This window comes from Mus caroli, chromosome 10, assembly GCF_900094665.2.
Source record: "Mus caroli chromosome 10, CAROLI_EIJ_v1.1, whole genome shotgun sequence".
In the NCBI taxonomy this organism is placed as follows: domain Eukaryota; kingdom Metazoa; phylum Chordata; class Mammalia; order Rodentia; family Muridae; genus Mus; species Mus caroli.
In genome coordinates this window covers 45,941,568-45,960,134 of record NC_034579.1, presented here as the reverse complement: position 1 = coordinate 45,960,134, position 18,567 = coordinate 45,941,568, and the positions used below count along the sequence as shown (strand labels likewise).

Sequence of the window (18,567 nt, the reverse complement as noted above, 5' to 3'; positions counted from 1 at the left end):
GATTAAGAATTTCAGGTTTTAGATGAATGTTGTAGGACTTGGGAAAATACTAATTTCAACCCTTGTGATTATTTTTATTTTTCATAGATATAGTGGCGACTATGCATAGTGATACTACCAAGATTAAAAACAGTTAAAGATTTGGAGCCATATCTGATCTTACAGCTTATTCTGCATGACAAAATGCCCCTGGCCAAATCTACAGTAAAAGTGGATAAAAATATGTATGTCTTTGAAAGTTGAATTTGTCTTCTTTTGCATATAAATAAAGTTATGCCATTGTTGTTTTTTGATATCTTAATACATCTTCCTGGCTTTGATAACAACAAAGATTTGTACATTTTTTACATTCTTCGTTTTTTTTTTTTCTGTTTCAAGACAATATTTAGAGCAAATGTGATTAAACAGAAGATAAGCATTTTTAATGACCTCACAGTGGTCTTCCTGGATTTTCCTTTTTATAAAATTTAATCTCTAATGCTGATCCAAGGCTTGTTCCTTCTCCTTCCTCATCTTCCTCCACCTGCATCTCCTCAATTGCTCCTGCTTGGAGCCTCCACCTTTAAGAGCAAGGATTACAGGTGTGTACCACCACACCCAGTTTTATACTGAATTCTTAGTTATTCCAAATACCTGTATCATTATCTCCACATCCCTTTCTTTCTTCCTCTCTTCCTCATTTCTCACTCAACTGTTCAGGATTACCTATTCTGAATAAACACATTAATGTCAAAACATGGACCCAGACAACAGCTACTACAATGATAAGGGGCGGAAATGTACAGGGAATGACCATACAAGGAATACTCACCCGTCCTACACCCTCTCAGATAAGTGTGGAAGAATTTTTTGTTCACTTACCATATAGCCATTGGGCATTACACAGTAGTATAAATAAAGTGTGTGATATGTAAAAAAACAAGTTTTACTACATTGTTATGCCTATAGTCATGCCATCAAATCTGTAATCATTTGAAATTAGACAGTTTGTAAAATCCATGTCAAATGTGATAGGATATTTACCGTAATTAAACAGCGATGCTTATTCTTAAAACAAAACTTTATTGATGTTATGTGGTGGGAAAGCTTTAAGACATGTAAAGTAACTTCAAATTCTATTTAGCATCACCAAAAAATTACAGAGATGTAAAGTGTTCAGTTCACCCCCATGCTTAGGTTGAACCCTAAGTAAAGGCTAAACCCAAATTTGGCACCACCTACAGGTAGTGCCTGGTTTTGCGGCCTGTCACTCTTTTGCTCCTTTGAAAACAGCTGAGTTTTGTAATTGTTTGCCGTTGTTGTTTTCGTTAATACAGTAAAGGGCTGTACTTTAGTACTTTCGATTTAGTGTTTTTGAAGCTCAAACAATCTCGAAATTAAAACCTCATCTCCAGGTGCCAGCTGTTCTGACGATCCTGTCTAACTCATCGAGTGGAGGCTGCGCGTGAGTTATGAACTCCACAGAAGCTAGCGAAATAAATGATGTGCCCAGAGTTCACACATGGTCCATCCCCGCCCCTCATAAACTCACACTCAGAAGAGGGTAGAGAGGAGAGGTGGGAGGGGCCAGAGTTCGGTGAGAGAGGACTGTAGAAAGCGCTGTTAAAGTAGCCAAAAGGGATGGCCTAGCTAGCTGTCCAGAGGACCTCATAACGAGAATATATTTGAGTCCTTCTATTTCTTTATAACGCGATTTTTAATTTTTAAGAATTAGCGCCTTCAGAGGAAAGCTTCTTCTCTTAAAATACAAAACTAAAACAAACAAAAATATCCAGCCGGATCCTCTCAGAGCCCACCCCGAATCTGCACTGAGCAGACTAGGGCCTCTGGCCTTGTGGGTTCCCGGGCTCTGTTTGTGACTGCTGGGGAAACCAGCCCTCTATTCTTCTCCTACGGTTATTCGCTGCCCCACTAGCAGCACCATATGCTGCTTCTGATCAAACAGCAAGCGACATCGGCACCAATAATTGACGAGACCCACTAGAAATCACGCAGAAAGGGAGCCCACTGAGACCGCAGTAGCTGACAAATCACTGCTAATAATCCTGTTAGGAACAGCGCAACAGCGGAGTTCGAAATAGCTTTATTTTTATAAAGTAGGTGCTGACAGTATAAAAGACAGAGAGATCTCTTTTTTAAGCAGAAGGCAGTGTGGTATAATGGTGATTCTCCTATCAGCAATTCTCAGTACAGTTTGGGTCAGAAGTGTGATTTTTAGTTTTTACAGCCTTTCTCCTTTCTCCTTAAAAAAAACCAAGACAAAAGAAAATAATTTTTTTCTCTATTCTAAGCTGTAATTTCTCTTCTCCCTGGATTTCAGAGTGAAAAGAGATGTTCAAGGAACTAACTATATAATACTATTGATGGGTTTGATGATAGAAATAAACTATTTAGAAGGTTTGTGTGGTGGCCCTGGCTAGTTTGCAGCCCTTTCGCAAGTTTTGAACAAACACCAAGTGAAGGAAAACTTCATTCCCAGCAAAAACTAGCCCCCCTCATCAAAAATAACACCCCTCAAACACCCAAAACCAACAACAGGTCAAAAAGAAGTTCTCATTTGTCTCATTTGTAAATAAACAAACTTCTTTCTCTAGAAGTTTTGTTTGTCTAGTAATCATTCTTTTACATTCTTAAAACTTCCTCCCCTAACAAAATATTTTTCTATTCTGTTTGTTATTTGGTTGAAGAAGGGTGAGCAAATGGGAGATCAAAGCGCTCCTTCCCTGGAGAGTATTCACGTTTCCTACTAAGTAGAAATGAGTTCACACAAAACTATGCTCTGGGAAGTCCGCTCTTCCTCTCACAATGAGTATTAGTAACTGAAATTCCAACTTAAAATCCTATCTGCTCCTGGTATTCTAACTTCTAGGCCCTATGAGAGTTTGCCTCGATTTGTCAGCCACCACCTAGGATACATTTCTGTCTGCTCTACTTTCCTCAAATCTTGACTATTTTGAGACAAATTTATGATTTTACAGATAACGCCAAAGCCAGAAATGCAACTCACAAAGCTCCAATTTAGGAATCTCTGGACATCTTAAAAAATGAGAATCAATAAACAGCCAAGAGACTGGCGGAGTCTAGGCATACTGTTCGCACACACACGCCTGCCCTCGCAGAATTGTGGCCCTTTTGATAAATTATTATCTAGCTGACCTAGCACTATGTTTATACGTCTAATCTATACCTAGCAAAAATAAGTAATTGGGCAGTACTCCTGATTTCTATTGGATACATGTCTGACCAGAGGAACAAAAAGGAAAGTCATGTTTGGATTAGCCCTGCTTTCAACTGAGCCAAATGTTGATAAAAGCACCATTGGGTTATTTCCCAACCAAATATATCGAATGTGTTGTAGAGAGAAATACGGGGAAGAAGAGAAAGACTAAGAAAGGCAGGGAAAGCCCTTTGGCGCTGACTGATCAAATAGCTTGGTTAAATTTCCCTTTTCAGAGAATGTAACCCACGCCGGTAAACACAAGTACATTTCTGTGCTACTGGGGTAGGTTTACTCCTTCGAAATTCAATCTAGGCACAGACGCTTACCTTCTGGAAAGACCACTCTCATTTTGAGATAGCTGGTGGTGAGTCTGATGATGGATGCTTTGTCCAGTTGGGAGGTGATGGCTGAGGGTAAAGGCAGTAATTTAGCCAGTTCATAAAATTCACTGTTTTCTTTCTCCCTCCTCGTCCGGGCAGCATTTTTAGACTTTTCTTTCATCGTGTCTCGGGCTCCCTTTCTTCTTACAACGTAAACTCCACAGACTCATCCAAAACCAAAAGTTAACTTTCAATTAGAGATCACACTCGGTAAAAACATAACTTTAAACGAGGAGGCTGAAGTTTGCTCCGGGAAGACACAAATGATGGACAGGACAACGCCGCAAACAAAATACTTTCTTGAAAACGTGAGGTGTAAGTATAAAAGAAAGCTGCTGGTTCACGGCAAATCCGGGCAATCCTTTGGGACTCTAAGTATAAAATGCTGGAAGGACTCCCAAAGGAGCCAACCTTTTCATCTGATCCGCGGTAAGAACCCGGGTCCTTGGGAAATCGACATAATGATACCCGACGTTTGTTTTCCAACTCCTCTGGTTCTGAGCTGGTTTGTAGGAAACAGGAATCGCGGGTAACTTCTTTCAGATCACTACGAAGACAAGAACACCAAGGAATAAGACATCTGTGGGTAACTCAAACCCACTATAATTCCGCCAACCGGGCCCCAAAGGGCCTCTGCGCTCATACTCTGCTCGTCGCAGCCCTGGGTATTTAAAACTTGGGCAGGTCGGTCCCGGGACAGGCTGGGCTTCCGCTCGCCGCGGCCGGGACCGGGACGTAGCACCGACGGCTAAATGCACGTCTGCGGAGAGCTCGGCCGGCCGTGCGCGCCAAGCCAGGCTATCCAGCCGTGCAGAATTCCTCCACTGCCCCCGACTCCGGCTGCCTCTCCCCCGCGGGGTTCACGTCTGAGGGGTTCCTGGAGAAGTGCTGCTTATGCATCAAACCCCCAGGGACTCCCGCAGTTGCACACAGGGCACCGCAGCGCAGAGTTAACAGGTGGCACGCGCGACAGCCCCTCGTGGGCATCACCTGGAGCTCTTGGCTCCTCACCTACCTTACGTCCTCAAAAGCCGCGGAGGCTGCTAAGGCTCCCGCCCCCTAACTGCTTTCAAGACCGCGCGCTTGCGGAGCCTCATCGGCAGCCTCCCGGCTGTCACCCGCAGCCCGCAGAGTGTGCCTGGGCCACCTTCCCATGGGCACGAATGGGGGAGGGGGAGGTAGCAGCGGGAGGAGGACACAGGCAGGGGACGGGAGAGGTGTTTTCCGAGTCCGAGTCCTCCGTAGTGTTGGGAGCCGGTACTGTTCCTAATTGGGAGCCCAAAGCGCCCCCCTGTAACTTCTTTATAGCTTACCGGGTTTAGCTTCAACTTCGCTCCCAGGTTCCCTTTCTCCCGCCCTTCTCAAATGCCACTCACAAATTTTCTCTCTCCCTATTGGTCATAGGCAACCAAGACGCGGCGCTCATTGGCCAATCGGGGTGAGTGACGAGAATGCTCCCTGATCCTCCTCCCCCCCACCCCCCACGCGACTGGGCTCGGGTCCTACAGTGAGCCTGGCAGCTCCGCTCCTAATGAGCCCCGGGCGCGGGGTCGCCGCTGCCCCGCCGCCGCCGCCGCTCCAAACCCCGAGGTCTTCCGCGTGCCGAGTGACACTCGCGCTCCCTAGACTCGGGTGTCTGCGCACAGCGTGAGGCCTTGCGGGGGCTGGCTCGCCGAGGCTCCAGGAACGCGTGCGAATAGCATCCCAGACAGTGGCCAGGATTTCCCCACGGCTGCGCGCCTCACGCCTGCAGGACTGGGTGAGGGAGAACGACGCTGGAGTTATTTTTTTATCCTGACACCACTGTGACAAAATTCATCGCTAGATGAAATAAATGCCTGCCTTTATTCCAAAAAAGGGCAACGTTTTCGAAATGATTCGGGTTTGTGACTGATGCAAGATAACTAGGTCTGCTGGGCAAGTTTCCTTATGGGAACCAGCTAGTGGGTAGTCAGTCAGAAGAAGGATGTGGTAGAAGAAGCCCAGAATGTTGGAACAACTGACACATTAGACGTCTTACAGAGTTATTATCTAAACTGTTGGGCAACTCTGCGGGCTTTATTTCGAGAAACAAAAAGACCAGCACGAATATTCCTTCTAGAGAGGATACAATAACTGAGTGAAGCTGTAAGGTTCCCCAACAGTTAGTTCTCAGACGAACTGTTCTCAAAGTACTGTTTCTGGGGAAAACTCTAGTTTAGAGACTCTCCTGTTCTAAGCGCCTTCTCTTCCAGGCATCTCATCAGAGGCCAGCAGATCGCGATGAAAAAAGGCTAAGTTTCCCTTAAGACAATGAAAGCTTACAGACTTCATACCGGGCCTTAGAAATCAGCAGTGCACCAGAAACCATGCGCCCTGTTCCTCCTTTTGCCTATGAGAAAATAAATTCTTTGAAGAGTCCTGTGCCATCCTGATACATGGCTCACCTTTAAGAATGTTCATTGAAAAATAAGACATCTGTCTCCTCCTTGTCCCCCGCCTCCCAATGGTAGTAAGGACACTGGGAGCTCCTAGGACAATGGGAAACATTCTGGGGTATGGGGAATAATTACACATCCGAGCGGCACCTGGAAAAAGGAAAGGAAAAGAACTAAACTAAGACGGTGTAGGTGTTTCAAAACTGGAACCACCTAACAGGGTTATAATCCAGAAAAGAGTGGTTTCCCCAGCGGTTGTGGCCACTTAGAGGCCTAACTCTGGGTGGGCTCTTTCGTAGTCCATCTAATGACACACTGTCAGTGGGAGGTAGAGGTATCCTGTGGCTCTCATCAAGATTCCAAAAAGACCAGATAACGTCAAGTTTCTTATTGGGGTAATGGTGGTAGTGGCGGCGGCGGCGGTAGCAGCGGTGTATGAAAAACCTTTCGTGACTCCCTTTTCCAATAAACTGCACAGAACTCAGGATGAGAGCAGCCACAAAACTAAACAGTGGTAGGTACCTTAAGGTTAAGCAGTGGTTTTCTGTTCCGACTGTGCCCTGGACAGGATTTGTGCAGCCTGCCTTTACTTCACACCCCATCTCTACTTCAAACGAAGCACAGGCTGTAGAAGTGCCTCTCTGGGATCTGAAACCTGATCCTACCCTCTGTGGGGGTTGGTGGAGAAGTCTGCGGCGCAAGCCAGGCTTTTCCAACAGACGCCTTTGAAGAGGTACTGGGTATTTTGCCTCAGTGCAAAGACAGACAAAATGAAGGTGGAAGTCTTGAGGACAAAACATCTGTATAAGGATCCCGACAAGTTCCTCCCCCCCCCCTCCCCCGAGGCTCTGCTGTTTACCAAGCCAGGAGACCTTCTTTAATATAGTTAATGCCTGGCCGAGAGGTGACCGCCCCTCGCTAAATCTTCAGCAGATAACTAGCAGAGCTTTCTTTATTGAAATACTGAATTAGCCAGGCAATGAAACACCTGTTTTTCTAATCTTTGCGCTCAGGTTGGAGCTGGAATTGGCCTCCTTGTCTTCCTTGTCAGGCACCTGAACCCCGTCCGCCCGGACGCCCGCACTCCCTGACAGCCCGGGAACACCAGCTGGGAACCCGAACCTCACGCTTGCCTCCAGCGTGGGAAACAAGTTTCCTGAGTCTGAGTGCTAACCCTAACTACTTTTCCAAGAGGGAAAAGTCCCGCAAACAGGAGCCACCAGTGCCAAGCCGTCTAGTGGCCTCCCCAGAGCACGGAGACTTCAGGGGCATCCACCTCAAAGCCAAAAAGGCACTAACCCCCTCTTTTCCTGACCCAAGAGGTCTAACAGCCTTCTTCTGGGAGTCTCTCTCTCCACAAGTGCTGGGTAACTGGCTGGCTGGCTGGATCCTGGAGTGGGGGCGTGGCGGGCTTTCTGGCTTCGTTAGCAGACACGGTGACCGTGTAGGCACAGTAGGATCCCCGGGTGGATTCAGGAATTGATGGAGCCTGTGCTGCCAGCCAAGTGCAGAAAGCCAGGAAGGAGCCTTGACAAGGAGAACGGGCTAACCTTTCTTGATCTCAGAAAAAAGTCTTAAGTAGAGACCCCAAATCTAAGATTGTACAAGAAGTGAACGCCAGAGGGAGGGAATCCCAGAAAAAAGTTAGTAAGGTGGATTTCAGCGCAGCAGTCCGGACCTGCATTGAAGTGCTAACTCCTGCTCTGGCACAGACTTCTTTCATGCCTCCCCCTAAGCCTTAGCGGCCACAGTAATTTGAACATCCTAGAACTAAATCTTAGGATTCCTGTCAGACTGCCATAGATACACATGCACTGTTACATACATGCACTGTTATTAATGTGAGTACAGGTTCCATCTTCCCAGATGTACAAAGAAGATAGATATAGATTTTAATTAATGGCAAGATTATGATGAAAGGCTTATTTTTAATCGATACATCTGAAGATGGCCACATGAATCAGAATGAGTTATATGCAGGGTACAACTATCTACCACAGAACAGTTTAGGAAAATACTAAGGTCTTCAGAAATGCTAACTTTTTTTTTTCACGGACACAAGCTGATTTTAATTCTATCTCGGTAGATTTTTACAGCGCTGCTGAAGTTGCTATATTGTTGAAGGACTCTTTGTCCCTCTCGTGGGACAAGCCTGTCATTAAAAAAGAAGAATGAAAGATAAAAAGAAAGAAACCTCCTAAAACAGTTGAAATTAATATTTTAAATGCTACAGTAAATGTTGCTTCTCTAATCAGGAGTCATTGAGAATGGACAGGGAAGGGGGGAGGGGGAAATAAAGAGATGAAATAGATAGTTTCCTGAGTTGTACTCATGTATCTGCTTCAATTGACCTTTGAAATATCAGAAAACTGTTTAGTTCACTGACTACAAACTGGAAAATAACACCAACTTGAAAAACCAGAACGATGCATGCAAGTGAGGATCTTGTACTGTTTCTCTGGATATTCTGGGTATTTTTCCATCCACATTTTGAAATCGTAGTCTAAAATACAACATTGGATCGGCTGCTGAGCAATGACTGTTGCTTCTATTGTTCATCGTGGTATGGGCAGGCACAACTTTTACGATTTAAAATGAAAATGTGTTTCAAAGCTGTAGCTGCATTCTGAAGCTGTAAGCTGATGGGAGCTTACGGCTCAGGGAACAGATACCTTCCCCCTTGCTTCTTTACAGAAACTGAGCTAGGAATGATACATACCCTAGGAAGCTAGAAAAGTGGGTGCTAACCCTCTTCCTGATTGTAAGATCTCTAAATAAACTGGCTGAGACAGGCTAGTGCTTCCCGAGCAAGCAAGCACGGAGGGACTGCGCATGGTCAGTGGCCTGGGAAAGGGTGAGAGTTTCCGAGATTGCAGCTCTAGTACTTCAACGCCAGTGTCTCAGGGCTTTGAGTGTCTTTGGACTAGCTTTCTAGGTTTTCTCCTTCCCTAAGTCCCAGTTTTTATTTTATCTGCAAGCCCCAGTGCACCCCAAACTATGTTGCCAGTCTACCCCCCCCCCCCCCCCCCCCCCCCCCCCCGAGCTCTTTAGAAAGTGTGGGCAAAGAATTGTGGTATGGTGGATTCCTTCAAGTAAGTAAAGTAGTTGCTTACTTCCAGACCTAACTGAGCCTCTGGGTAACCTGTGGTAGAGCTGGGGACAGAAGGAGATAGTTAAGTGTAGTCCTGTAGCCTCACACTGACTTAGGAACATAACATTTTATGGCAGTCAGTGTCATATGACACTCTGCAAGTCTCCTGGACAGAAGAAGTGGTGACCCCACACTTAGGGCTACTGGGACCAGTGTGGATCCTAGGAGACTGTCATTACTTAACCTAACTAGGGTGCTGCCCTAGGACAGTCGCCCTCCAGGGACCCTCACTGCTGACATATAGAGCTGAGAGTGAATGCCTCCTGGATAGGGACTGCCTTTCTGCTTTACTGTGGGAGTGCCATCGCTGAAAGTCTCCAATGCCAAGACCACTTCCATAGTAATTGTGCTGCTGCTGTGGCTAGCAAAGGAGCTACAATTGGAAATCCCTTTAGTCTCCTGAGAAGCTGAAAGGGGGGGGGGCGTATGAAATGATAGTCCTCATTTGAGGGATCAGAAGCATAAAGAGACCTAGGCGTCTAGGTGAGGCCTTTGGGCAAGGAGACATTCTCCGCAGATGTTCCATTCTGGCTGGTTGTTGGCCACTGCATCCTCAGAAAGGAGGGAAGCCCCAAAACAAGGGCAAAAAGTACCAAGCCATCCATGCAAATCACCTCCCCCTTCCTTTCTTTCCGACAGGGTCTTACTATAAGAATTCACTGTGTAGACTCCTAACTCACAGAGATCACCTGCCTGTGTCTCCAAAGTTCAGGGATTACAAGCCTGCACAAAAACTCCAGGGCACATCACTCCTCTGTCTGCGAGGGACTTTGGTGTTAGGAAAACAGGGATGAATGTGCCTAAGGTTTCATCAGAATGTCCCAGACAGAGCTCTCAGAGCTCAGGATTCTCAGCCATGCTATAAGGAAGATAGAGAATGTGGAGCAGGCCCATCCAATGCACACTGGAAAGATAGCTGGTGGCCATTGTTTCTCTGGATGATCTCATTTCTTTTCTTCAAGGTTTTATCTCTAGTGCACCGGTGTGTGTGTGGGGGGGAGGGGGATGCACAGGTGGAGGTTAGAGGGCAACTTATGGGTGTAACCTCTTTCCTTTCCGTCCTGTGGGGCCTTGTGATTGAACTGAGATCTGTAGGCTCAGCAGATCTTTGTCCTCTATCCGGCAGTTCTTGTTTTTGTTTGTTTGCCCAGTTTTTGCAGTACTTCGAATTGAACCCAGGATTTTATGTATTCGAGAAAAGCACTCTATCAACCGAATTATATCTCCAGCCCCTTTCCTGTGTTTTAAAGAAAAATAAACCGTGAAGTTTTCCAGGTGTTCCTGTGTGGTGTTGTTACTGAGCAGGACATTGTTACTGAGGAAGAAGTCCTGCCTTGCACTGGCTTTACATATCCTCTGGAATAGCTGTAATCCCCTCATCTCAGATCACATTATGACAACAGAACTTTATTGACCTGTAGGGATTTCTGCCATGTTTTCAAGACATTAAGAAATGTTTTATATATATATATATATATATATATATATATATATATATATATACATATATGCATATATATGTGTGTGTGTGTATGGATATGGATATGGATATGGATGGTGAGATGGCTCAGTGGTTAAGTTAAATTCCCAGCAACCACATGGTGCCTCACAAACATCTGTAATAGTATCTGATACCTCTTCTGGTGTGTCTGAAGACAGCTACAGTGTGTATGTGTATGTGTATGTGTATGTGTATGTGTATGTGTATGTGTATGTGTATGTGTATGTGTATGTGTGTGTGTGGCTCATACATTTAATCATAGCACTCGGGAGGCAGAGACAGGTAGATATCTGATTTTGAGGCCAGCTTGGTATATATACTGAGTTTCAGGGCAGCTAGGGCTACACAGATTAACCCAATCTTGAAAAGCCAATGAAATAAAAAATAACAAAAGTTATATTTTACAATTGTATTGATACAAAGATGAGCACAATTTAGGGCAGGTTCATTATCATAGTTATTACTCTTATCTTTATTTTTTCTTCTAATCGTAAAGGAAGTTACAGTTAACATAATGTGCCTTGTGATCCTCTTTTGGGGTCCTCTAGAGAGGTGTAGGGCAAGGTTATTAGTTCAGAAGCCAGAGTTCTCCTACTGGGATAGAACCTGTCTGCCCCTCAGTGCTCCTATAATGTCCATTCACCCTGAAGCTAAGTGGAAAATCCAGTCAACTAGGTTGCCAGAATCGTTGCTTAACACCTGGCCTACCTGGAAATTCAGATTATTAGATACCATTTAAAGCAAGATGTATACCAGCAAAAGCACCTTTAGACTGCCAGTTTGTGTCAGATGTTATACAACTACTTAGCATCTTAAGGTTGGAGTCTCCTCGTGTATATTTAAGAAAACATGAAGATTGATTTTAATACATCATTCTACACCTTAAATTTTCACTTTCTATGACAGTTTTCTCATTCATTCCTTCATAAGCATCCATGTAGCATTCATCTTAAGGATATGTACAAGTGAAAATTATTTAACATGTCACCCACTGAGGCATTCAGACTTGTTTTCTCTTGTTATCATAATATTGCCATGAATAGCACTGTGCCCATACCATTTACCTAGTTACAATTTCTTAAAAGTAGAGTGGCAGGGTTAAAGGGCACATAGATTTGTGCCTGTGATCAACATTGCTAACCTGCTCTCCAGGAATGTTGTCCTAATTGACACTCCCACAAGCAATGAAGTGGCACAACCCTGTAATGAGCCACATTTTAACTCTTTCCTCTCTGGCAAATGAAACACATCAGTCAGTATTTGCTAGAAAGATTCAGTCTAAGAGCTCTTTGAGCATGTCTCCTGTGAACTGTCAACTCAGAAATATTGAAGGATGTTGGCTTCTTGGTTCTCAGGTGGACCATAGTCCCATAGGTGAGAGAGACAGGGGGAGAGAGAGGGAGAGAGAGAGAGAGAGAGAGAGAGAGAGAGAGAGAGAGAACAGGGCCTAGCTTTAAATTGATAAAGGAGTTTGAATACATGGAGGAATGCTTGCTGGTGACACTGATAAGTAGACCCAGGAACACAGGTTCAAAGTTCAAGGGTCATCAACCCTCTTCTTTTTAAATACAACACACTTAACATTCTTTAATGCAAAACGCAGAGTGAGATAAATATGCAAACATAATTCTAATGTTTCTTCATCCAGCAGATCTTCTGACTAATTGTAGTCAATTATATTGTACATATGCTAACATACTTTCTAATTTCTAGATAGATTCTGTGTGTTTTGAAATTCAGTTGTCCCAAGTGGACATTTGATCAACCTATTTCTGTATTTTACTTCCAACCACATGGGGACTTCATCATAAAAATAACTCGAGGATTAGCATATGGCACGCTATCGCTTCTCATGATTGGAACGGATGACATGGAGGAAACAAGGGGATAGCTTCATCCCATCAAGCAGTTTTACTCGAAGAAAAGCCATCATGGCTTGGTTAAGAATCTAAATAAAAATGATACATAGGAGAGAAGAGAAGAGAACACATGCACGGCAAATGTGCAGCCTATCAAGGCTTAGATCTGCTTTTATATTTATTTTCTCTCCTGGAGATCCAATAACTTGTTTGTGATGATAAATATCATACCATAAGCCATCATGTGTTCTCCCTAAATAATTCAAAGCCACAGGGAAAACAAAACCTCTGTAGCAAACCAGACAGCAATAAAATGGATATTAAAATTTTCTACTAACTCTTCTTAGAGATTTTTAATTGTTTCTTCTGTTTGGGGTTGTGAGTACATTAAAGTATAACCCAATTCCTTATTAGATACTGAAGAATGCTCTTTCTCTTTCTCACCCCAACCCCTCCCATCGGAAAGACATGATAATGAGAAAGTATTCCAGCAGGAGGAGCTGGTTTAGGCACAAATGGATTCCATGGCAACTCCTGACTCCACATGACTTCTAATAACTGGCATTTCAGTTGAAAATTGTCTGTCTGATATTCCGTCCAATGCTGGTGCTTTATGTGGGGTTTTCCCTAGTTTGCATCTCAGGAACAGAGTCTTAACCTTCAGCTTCATGGATAAGCAGCTGCAGCAGGGACACGTCACCACCTGTAACCGTGAGGCAGCTGGTGATTTGTCAAGTATTTCTGGCTCAATTTTCAGACTAGCTGACAGAGACAAACACTGAATGAGAAATGCCCAAAGCTGGTACCACATCATGTAGAAAATCTGGGGGCGTGTTCCATGGCAAAAATGACAGAGTCAAATGTTCTCATTCAACTGTAGTCCATGCATGGAACAGGCTCCAGATAGCAGGTGTTGGTGTTGGGATGCTAGTGACGGACCACTGCATTGGAGAAAACCTATGTAAGACATGAGTAGCCAACATTCCTTTCAAAAAAGAGAGAAATGTGATGTTGTATTAAAATGGTAGGATATGCTAGTTACTAATACTCCCATGAGTTTAATACTCCCCAACATGATTGTGAAGAAATCTGCTTGAGGACAGGGTTGTATAACATTATGTCTGTTTTATAATTCTTTATTGTCCTGGATGGGTGGGTGACTTGTATCTCAAACAGCTCAAGCAACCTCTTTTGGATATATAGCAAGGCAATGATGTAATTGTGTGCTGCGGTAAAGAGGAGCCAAACTTGTACTCTTGGTCCATTTCTGGAACTCAGGGGCCCTATTGGGAAGGTTATGCCTCTTTTGTGGGCAAAAGCTGACACTTGGTCCTGCCTTCATTCTGTATTCTACTCAGAGGTGCATTTCAAATTTGTATGAAAGCACTGACTGTCTGGTTTAATGCCAGTCATGCCGGTGCCTCCCACCTTGTTCCAAGGCTGTATGTTGCTTCGGAAGTAAACATGCAGGAATTTCTGTTGTGAATGGATAAATGAGAGACTTTTGTTCCAGGTGACTGAAAGAATAGATGTGACATAGCACGTTGTGAGGTCATATTCCAAAGAAAACGGGAAAAATGAAAGGCAAATGTTATAGTGAAGAAAAAAAGGCAAGCACATGGGTGTGGAGGGCACTGACAAAAGTGTCTTATCTGGAACGGAACACCATCATGTAGAAAATGACTTGAAAACAGATTGGCCAAATCCAAAGGAAAATAATTTCAAAATAATTGATTATGTCTATTTTGAGAATGCTATTAAGTAGTTAGTTTGTGTACTTGTAGAATGTAAACTTTAAAACATCCCTTTGGCCTTGAGTAATTGGAAATTTGAGGTCAAGCAGTGTTGACTTGTAATTGACAATGTTTCTGTCAGCCATCAGCTCCTCAAGGATCACCAACACTATAGCTCATTAAGGGACTTTTAGATCTCCTTAGAGTGAGCTGAACCCTGACCAGTGAAACTGTGTCCTGAGCACACACAGGATGACTAGAAACCATGGGGTGCTCAAGAAAGAAGGGTTCATCTAGTCTTCATTTCCATATGGAATTGAGATTTCCACATAGAAGGAGATCAAGGTCCTATGAGTTTGCAATCCTGAGAAAAAGAGGACAGATGACATTTCCCCATGTTTCCAAATGGGAAGACTGGAGGAAAAAGAGCTAGGGAGTGTTTCAGAAAAACTTACAATCTAATAGTCACAATATTCCTGAGCAGAAGTTTTGCAATGATTAGTCAAACATTTCTAGACAGGCCCTTAAAAGTTGCTGAGGACCAAGTGGAAAGAAAGTAGATGAACTAAAAAAATAAATAAATAGAGTAACTAAGGGTGAACACCTCAATTAAAATCAAGGAAGCAGAAACATCTATGACCTGAAGGCAGAGACACAGATTTCTTCGTAAAGCTTTTTTTTTTCTTAACTTTCATTTTGAAAATAATCACAGATTGATAGAAAGTTGTGGAGAAATGTGTAGAATTCAGTATACCTTTCATCTAGCCCAGTCCAGTGTTAACCTCTTTCATAGCTATAGTGCAAGTTGCCAGTGGCACTGTTCACAGCCCTTATTCAGCTTCCACCAGTTATACCATCCTATGTGTGTGTTTGTGTGTGTGTGTGTTTCATGCAGTTTTCATCACACCTGGTTTCCTCATATTACTTCATTTTTTGGTTATATCTGTATCTGACTCTGTTTCTAACCCCAGCAGCCTTACTTTGAAAGTTACGTTTTAAAAATCACAGTATACCATCTCCCATAAAGACAAAGTGTCTGTGCCAACACTGCAGATCTTCTTTTCATCATTGCATTAGTGAAAGCAGTAGAATTTCAATTCAATAAACATTTATTTAGTATCTCCCATGTACTAGGTCCTGCTCTGGGCATTTGGAAATATTCAGCAAACAAAACAATAGAGCCTACCTATATGACAATTAAATTCCAATGCAGGGAGCAATACAACAAAGCTAGCAAGAGCAGATAATTATCAAACAGCAGTTAAGTGCTGTGGGCAAGGAGAAGAGCAAGGTTGGGTTGAGATGTTTGAAGGGTAGATTTAGGAAGGAAGCAATTTGGACTAACTTGAAGGAGGTAAAGCAGTTCATCAAAAGGATTATCAGGATAAAGGGACTATATGGATCCAAGGTTCTTTTTTTTTTCTGTTTTTTTTTTTATTAGATATTTCCTTTTATTTACATTTCAAATGTTATCCCCTTTCCTGGTTTCCCCTCTGAAAACCCCCTATCCCCTCTCCCCTCCCCCTTCTCACCAACCCACCCACTCCAGCTTCCTGGTCCTGGCATTCCCCTACACTGGGGCATCGAGCCTTCACAGGACCAAGGGCCTCTCCTCCCACTGATGACTAACAAGGCCATCCTCTGCTACATATGCGGCTGGAGCCTTGGGTACTCTTTGGTTGGTTGTTTATGGATCCAAGGTTCTAAGGTGTGTGCATAAGGGTATCTAGGTTCTCAGTGAGTTACCAAGAAGGTAGATGCCTAGACTAGAAAGGTGAACATAGTTCAAAAAAAGAATACAGAAGAGGCAGGGCAAAGGGTGTGTGTGTGTGTGTGTGTGTGTGTGTGTGTGTGTGTGTGTGTGTGTTTTGCTTGTATCATCAAATAGGACCCTAGAAGCCATCATAAGTTTTCACTCAGATACAAAGAAGGACACTTTGTAGGATCTTGGGCAGAAGGCTTGAAAGATCTAACTTGACTTCAACAGGATCCTTATGGTTCTTGTGTTGAGAACAGTTGGAAGGGACGTGAGAATGGAGGTTGCTACTCCAGGAAAGAGCAGAGCTTCAGCCTCAAGGAGCAACTGCAGTGCTGAAAAGTGAGGAGAATCTGGCCATACTTCACAGGATACCCAACAGGGATTTCTAATGAACTGTATAGATTTGTTGTTAGTGAGAAGGAAGTGAGAGTGTGTAATAAAGGTGGCCTAGGGCACCGGTGTAAAGCAAGAGAGGGAGGGAAAGACATTCAATACAAAAGACATCTCAGCCTTTGGAGCAAACAATTTAATAGTAGTCATTAAAGTTTATATACATTGAACAGCAAATGTTTAAAAAACTTATTCTTCAGTAACACACACAGGTGCACCTATGTAACGGGATCCTGATTCTCCTGTCTCTAAGTCTCAAGTATTGGGATCATAGACATATGTCACTGCACCTAGCTTCAATGCTGTGTTAATGAAACATATTTAGCAAGATCGTTATATTTTAAAAATGAAGGTAGGATGGAGAGACTCCTTGCTGTTTTGTAAAGAGCTTTCTAGGAGGTCCTGTCCCTCACTCTGGGAAATATGCATCCTCTGGTTAGGTAGTGAGTGTTGTTGGCTAGGGTAAGGACAGGTCTTAGGCCACTGAGTCCATCCAAATCGCACACCTCTTAAAGTGATGTTCCTCCAAAAATTTTTTTTCATAGCCTTACTCACAACTTGTGAATCCCTTTGTCCCTTTCTGCTTCTTGTAGCACAGAAAAGATTTACTATGCAGCTAGACTACCTCTGCCCTGGAGTTACTGACCTTTTGTGCTCTCATCTGTAAAATCAAAGGCAGTAGCTATTGTCAGAGAGGGCCTGTACTGGGCATGCTTGTCAGTGGAAGGCCTCAGGGTGTCTGGGTTCTCAGGAAGGAGTGTGCCCATACTACTCCAAGGCAGGGGATGCCATTTCGTAGGAATGCTGCAAACTATATTCTGAATGAATACATTTGGATAACTTCATGATACTATTTCTGCAGAGCAATCTAACAACCTAATAAATTATTGTGTGCTTTTTTTTCCCTTTCAAGTTCACCAGAGAAATTTTCTCCTACATTCTTTTAGGTTTCTCCTTTCCTTTCCTCAAATTTCACTCTTGTCTCCATCCCCAGTGGTGTTTGTTAGCAAGGGCAGGGAACAAGGACTCCACAGGAAGACCAACAGAGTCAACTAACCTGGACCCTTGGTGGGGCGGGGCTCCCAAAGACTAAATTACAGACCAAAGCTAGGCCCCTGCACATAGGTAGCTGATGAGCAGTTGGTTTTCAACCAGAGCAGGGCAGGTGTGTATGGGGTGGTGGTGGTGGTGGTGGTGGTGGTGGTAGTGTCCTAGAGTCTGCTGTCTACTTGCCTGTCTATGGATCTCACAAGGCTAAAAGGAAACCCTTGTCTGGCCTCAGTGGGAGTGGATGTGCCTAGTTCTGAAGCAACTGAATGTGTGTGTGTTGGGGTGGGGGTGGGGGAAGAGAGGGATGGGGGTGTTGGGAGTTGACACCCAGAGTGGGGCTTCCCCTTTAAGAGGAATTGAGAGAGGAGTTACATAAGGAGGTATTGGGAGGAGAGGAAGGGCTGATATTGGGCTGAAAACAAACAAACAAACAAGTAAATAAATTTAATGAAAACAAAACGCAAAAAAACAATGACCATGCCAGCAGTACAAGCTTGCCACCTACAGGTGGACACATTCATTACAAGGTTTTCCCTGTGACACCAGTGTGTGTGTGTGTGTGTGTGTGTGTGTGTGTGTGTGTGTGTGTGGACTCAAAACCCAATAACGACAAAAACCAAACAAAACCAAAGGAACAAACAAACAAAAAATTCAAGCAATAACCCAAACAGTTCTTTACAAGTTTGCTTTCATTATTTCCCTAAGAACTGTATTAACTGGGATTTTGGGCAGCTTTTGTATTATGAAAATTCCTTAAGTAGTTTATTTTAGTTTCCTGTTTAACCAATATATTTGGACTTTATAATACAATAGCCTAATGTTGTACAGAGAGTAAACATTATATTTTTTATCACCCTGCATGAACCTGTATAGATGTAACTGCCTTTTATACACTTGAATGGTGCTGATCAGTGTTTTATATCTGAGCTTCACCTTACGCTGGCCTGAGCCCTGAACACACATTTGCTCACCTATTGTGAGTTCTTCCAGCTCTAATATACATAATGTTACCTGACATTTCAAAGACAGTACTACGGGACCTGGAGAGCTGTCTCAGTGGTTAAGTGCATTGGTTGCTCTTCCAGAGGACCCACTAGCAGCTCAAAA

General features: G+C 43.6%; 1 protein-coding gene across 1 annotated transcript in view; it reads right to left on the bottom strand.

The window, feature by feature from the left end:
• The window catches only part of Sim1 (SIM bHLH transcription factor 1), an 86,702-nt gene extending 81,842 nt beyond the window's left edge, over positions 1-4,860 (bottom strand). The window contains exons 1-2 of the mRNA XM_021174968.2: positions 4,616-4,860; positions 3,547-4,147 (exon numbers count right to left, since the gene is read on the bottom strand). Coding sequence (XP_021030627.1) covers positions 3,547-3,721 — 175 coding nt within the window. The 5' untranslated portion in view covers positions 3,722-4,147; positions 4,616-4,860. The remainder of the gene's footprint in view (positions 1-3,546; positions 4,148-4,615) is intronic.
• Positions 4,861-18,567: the final 13,707 nt, after the last annotated feature.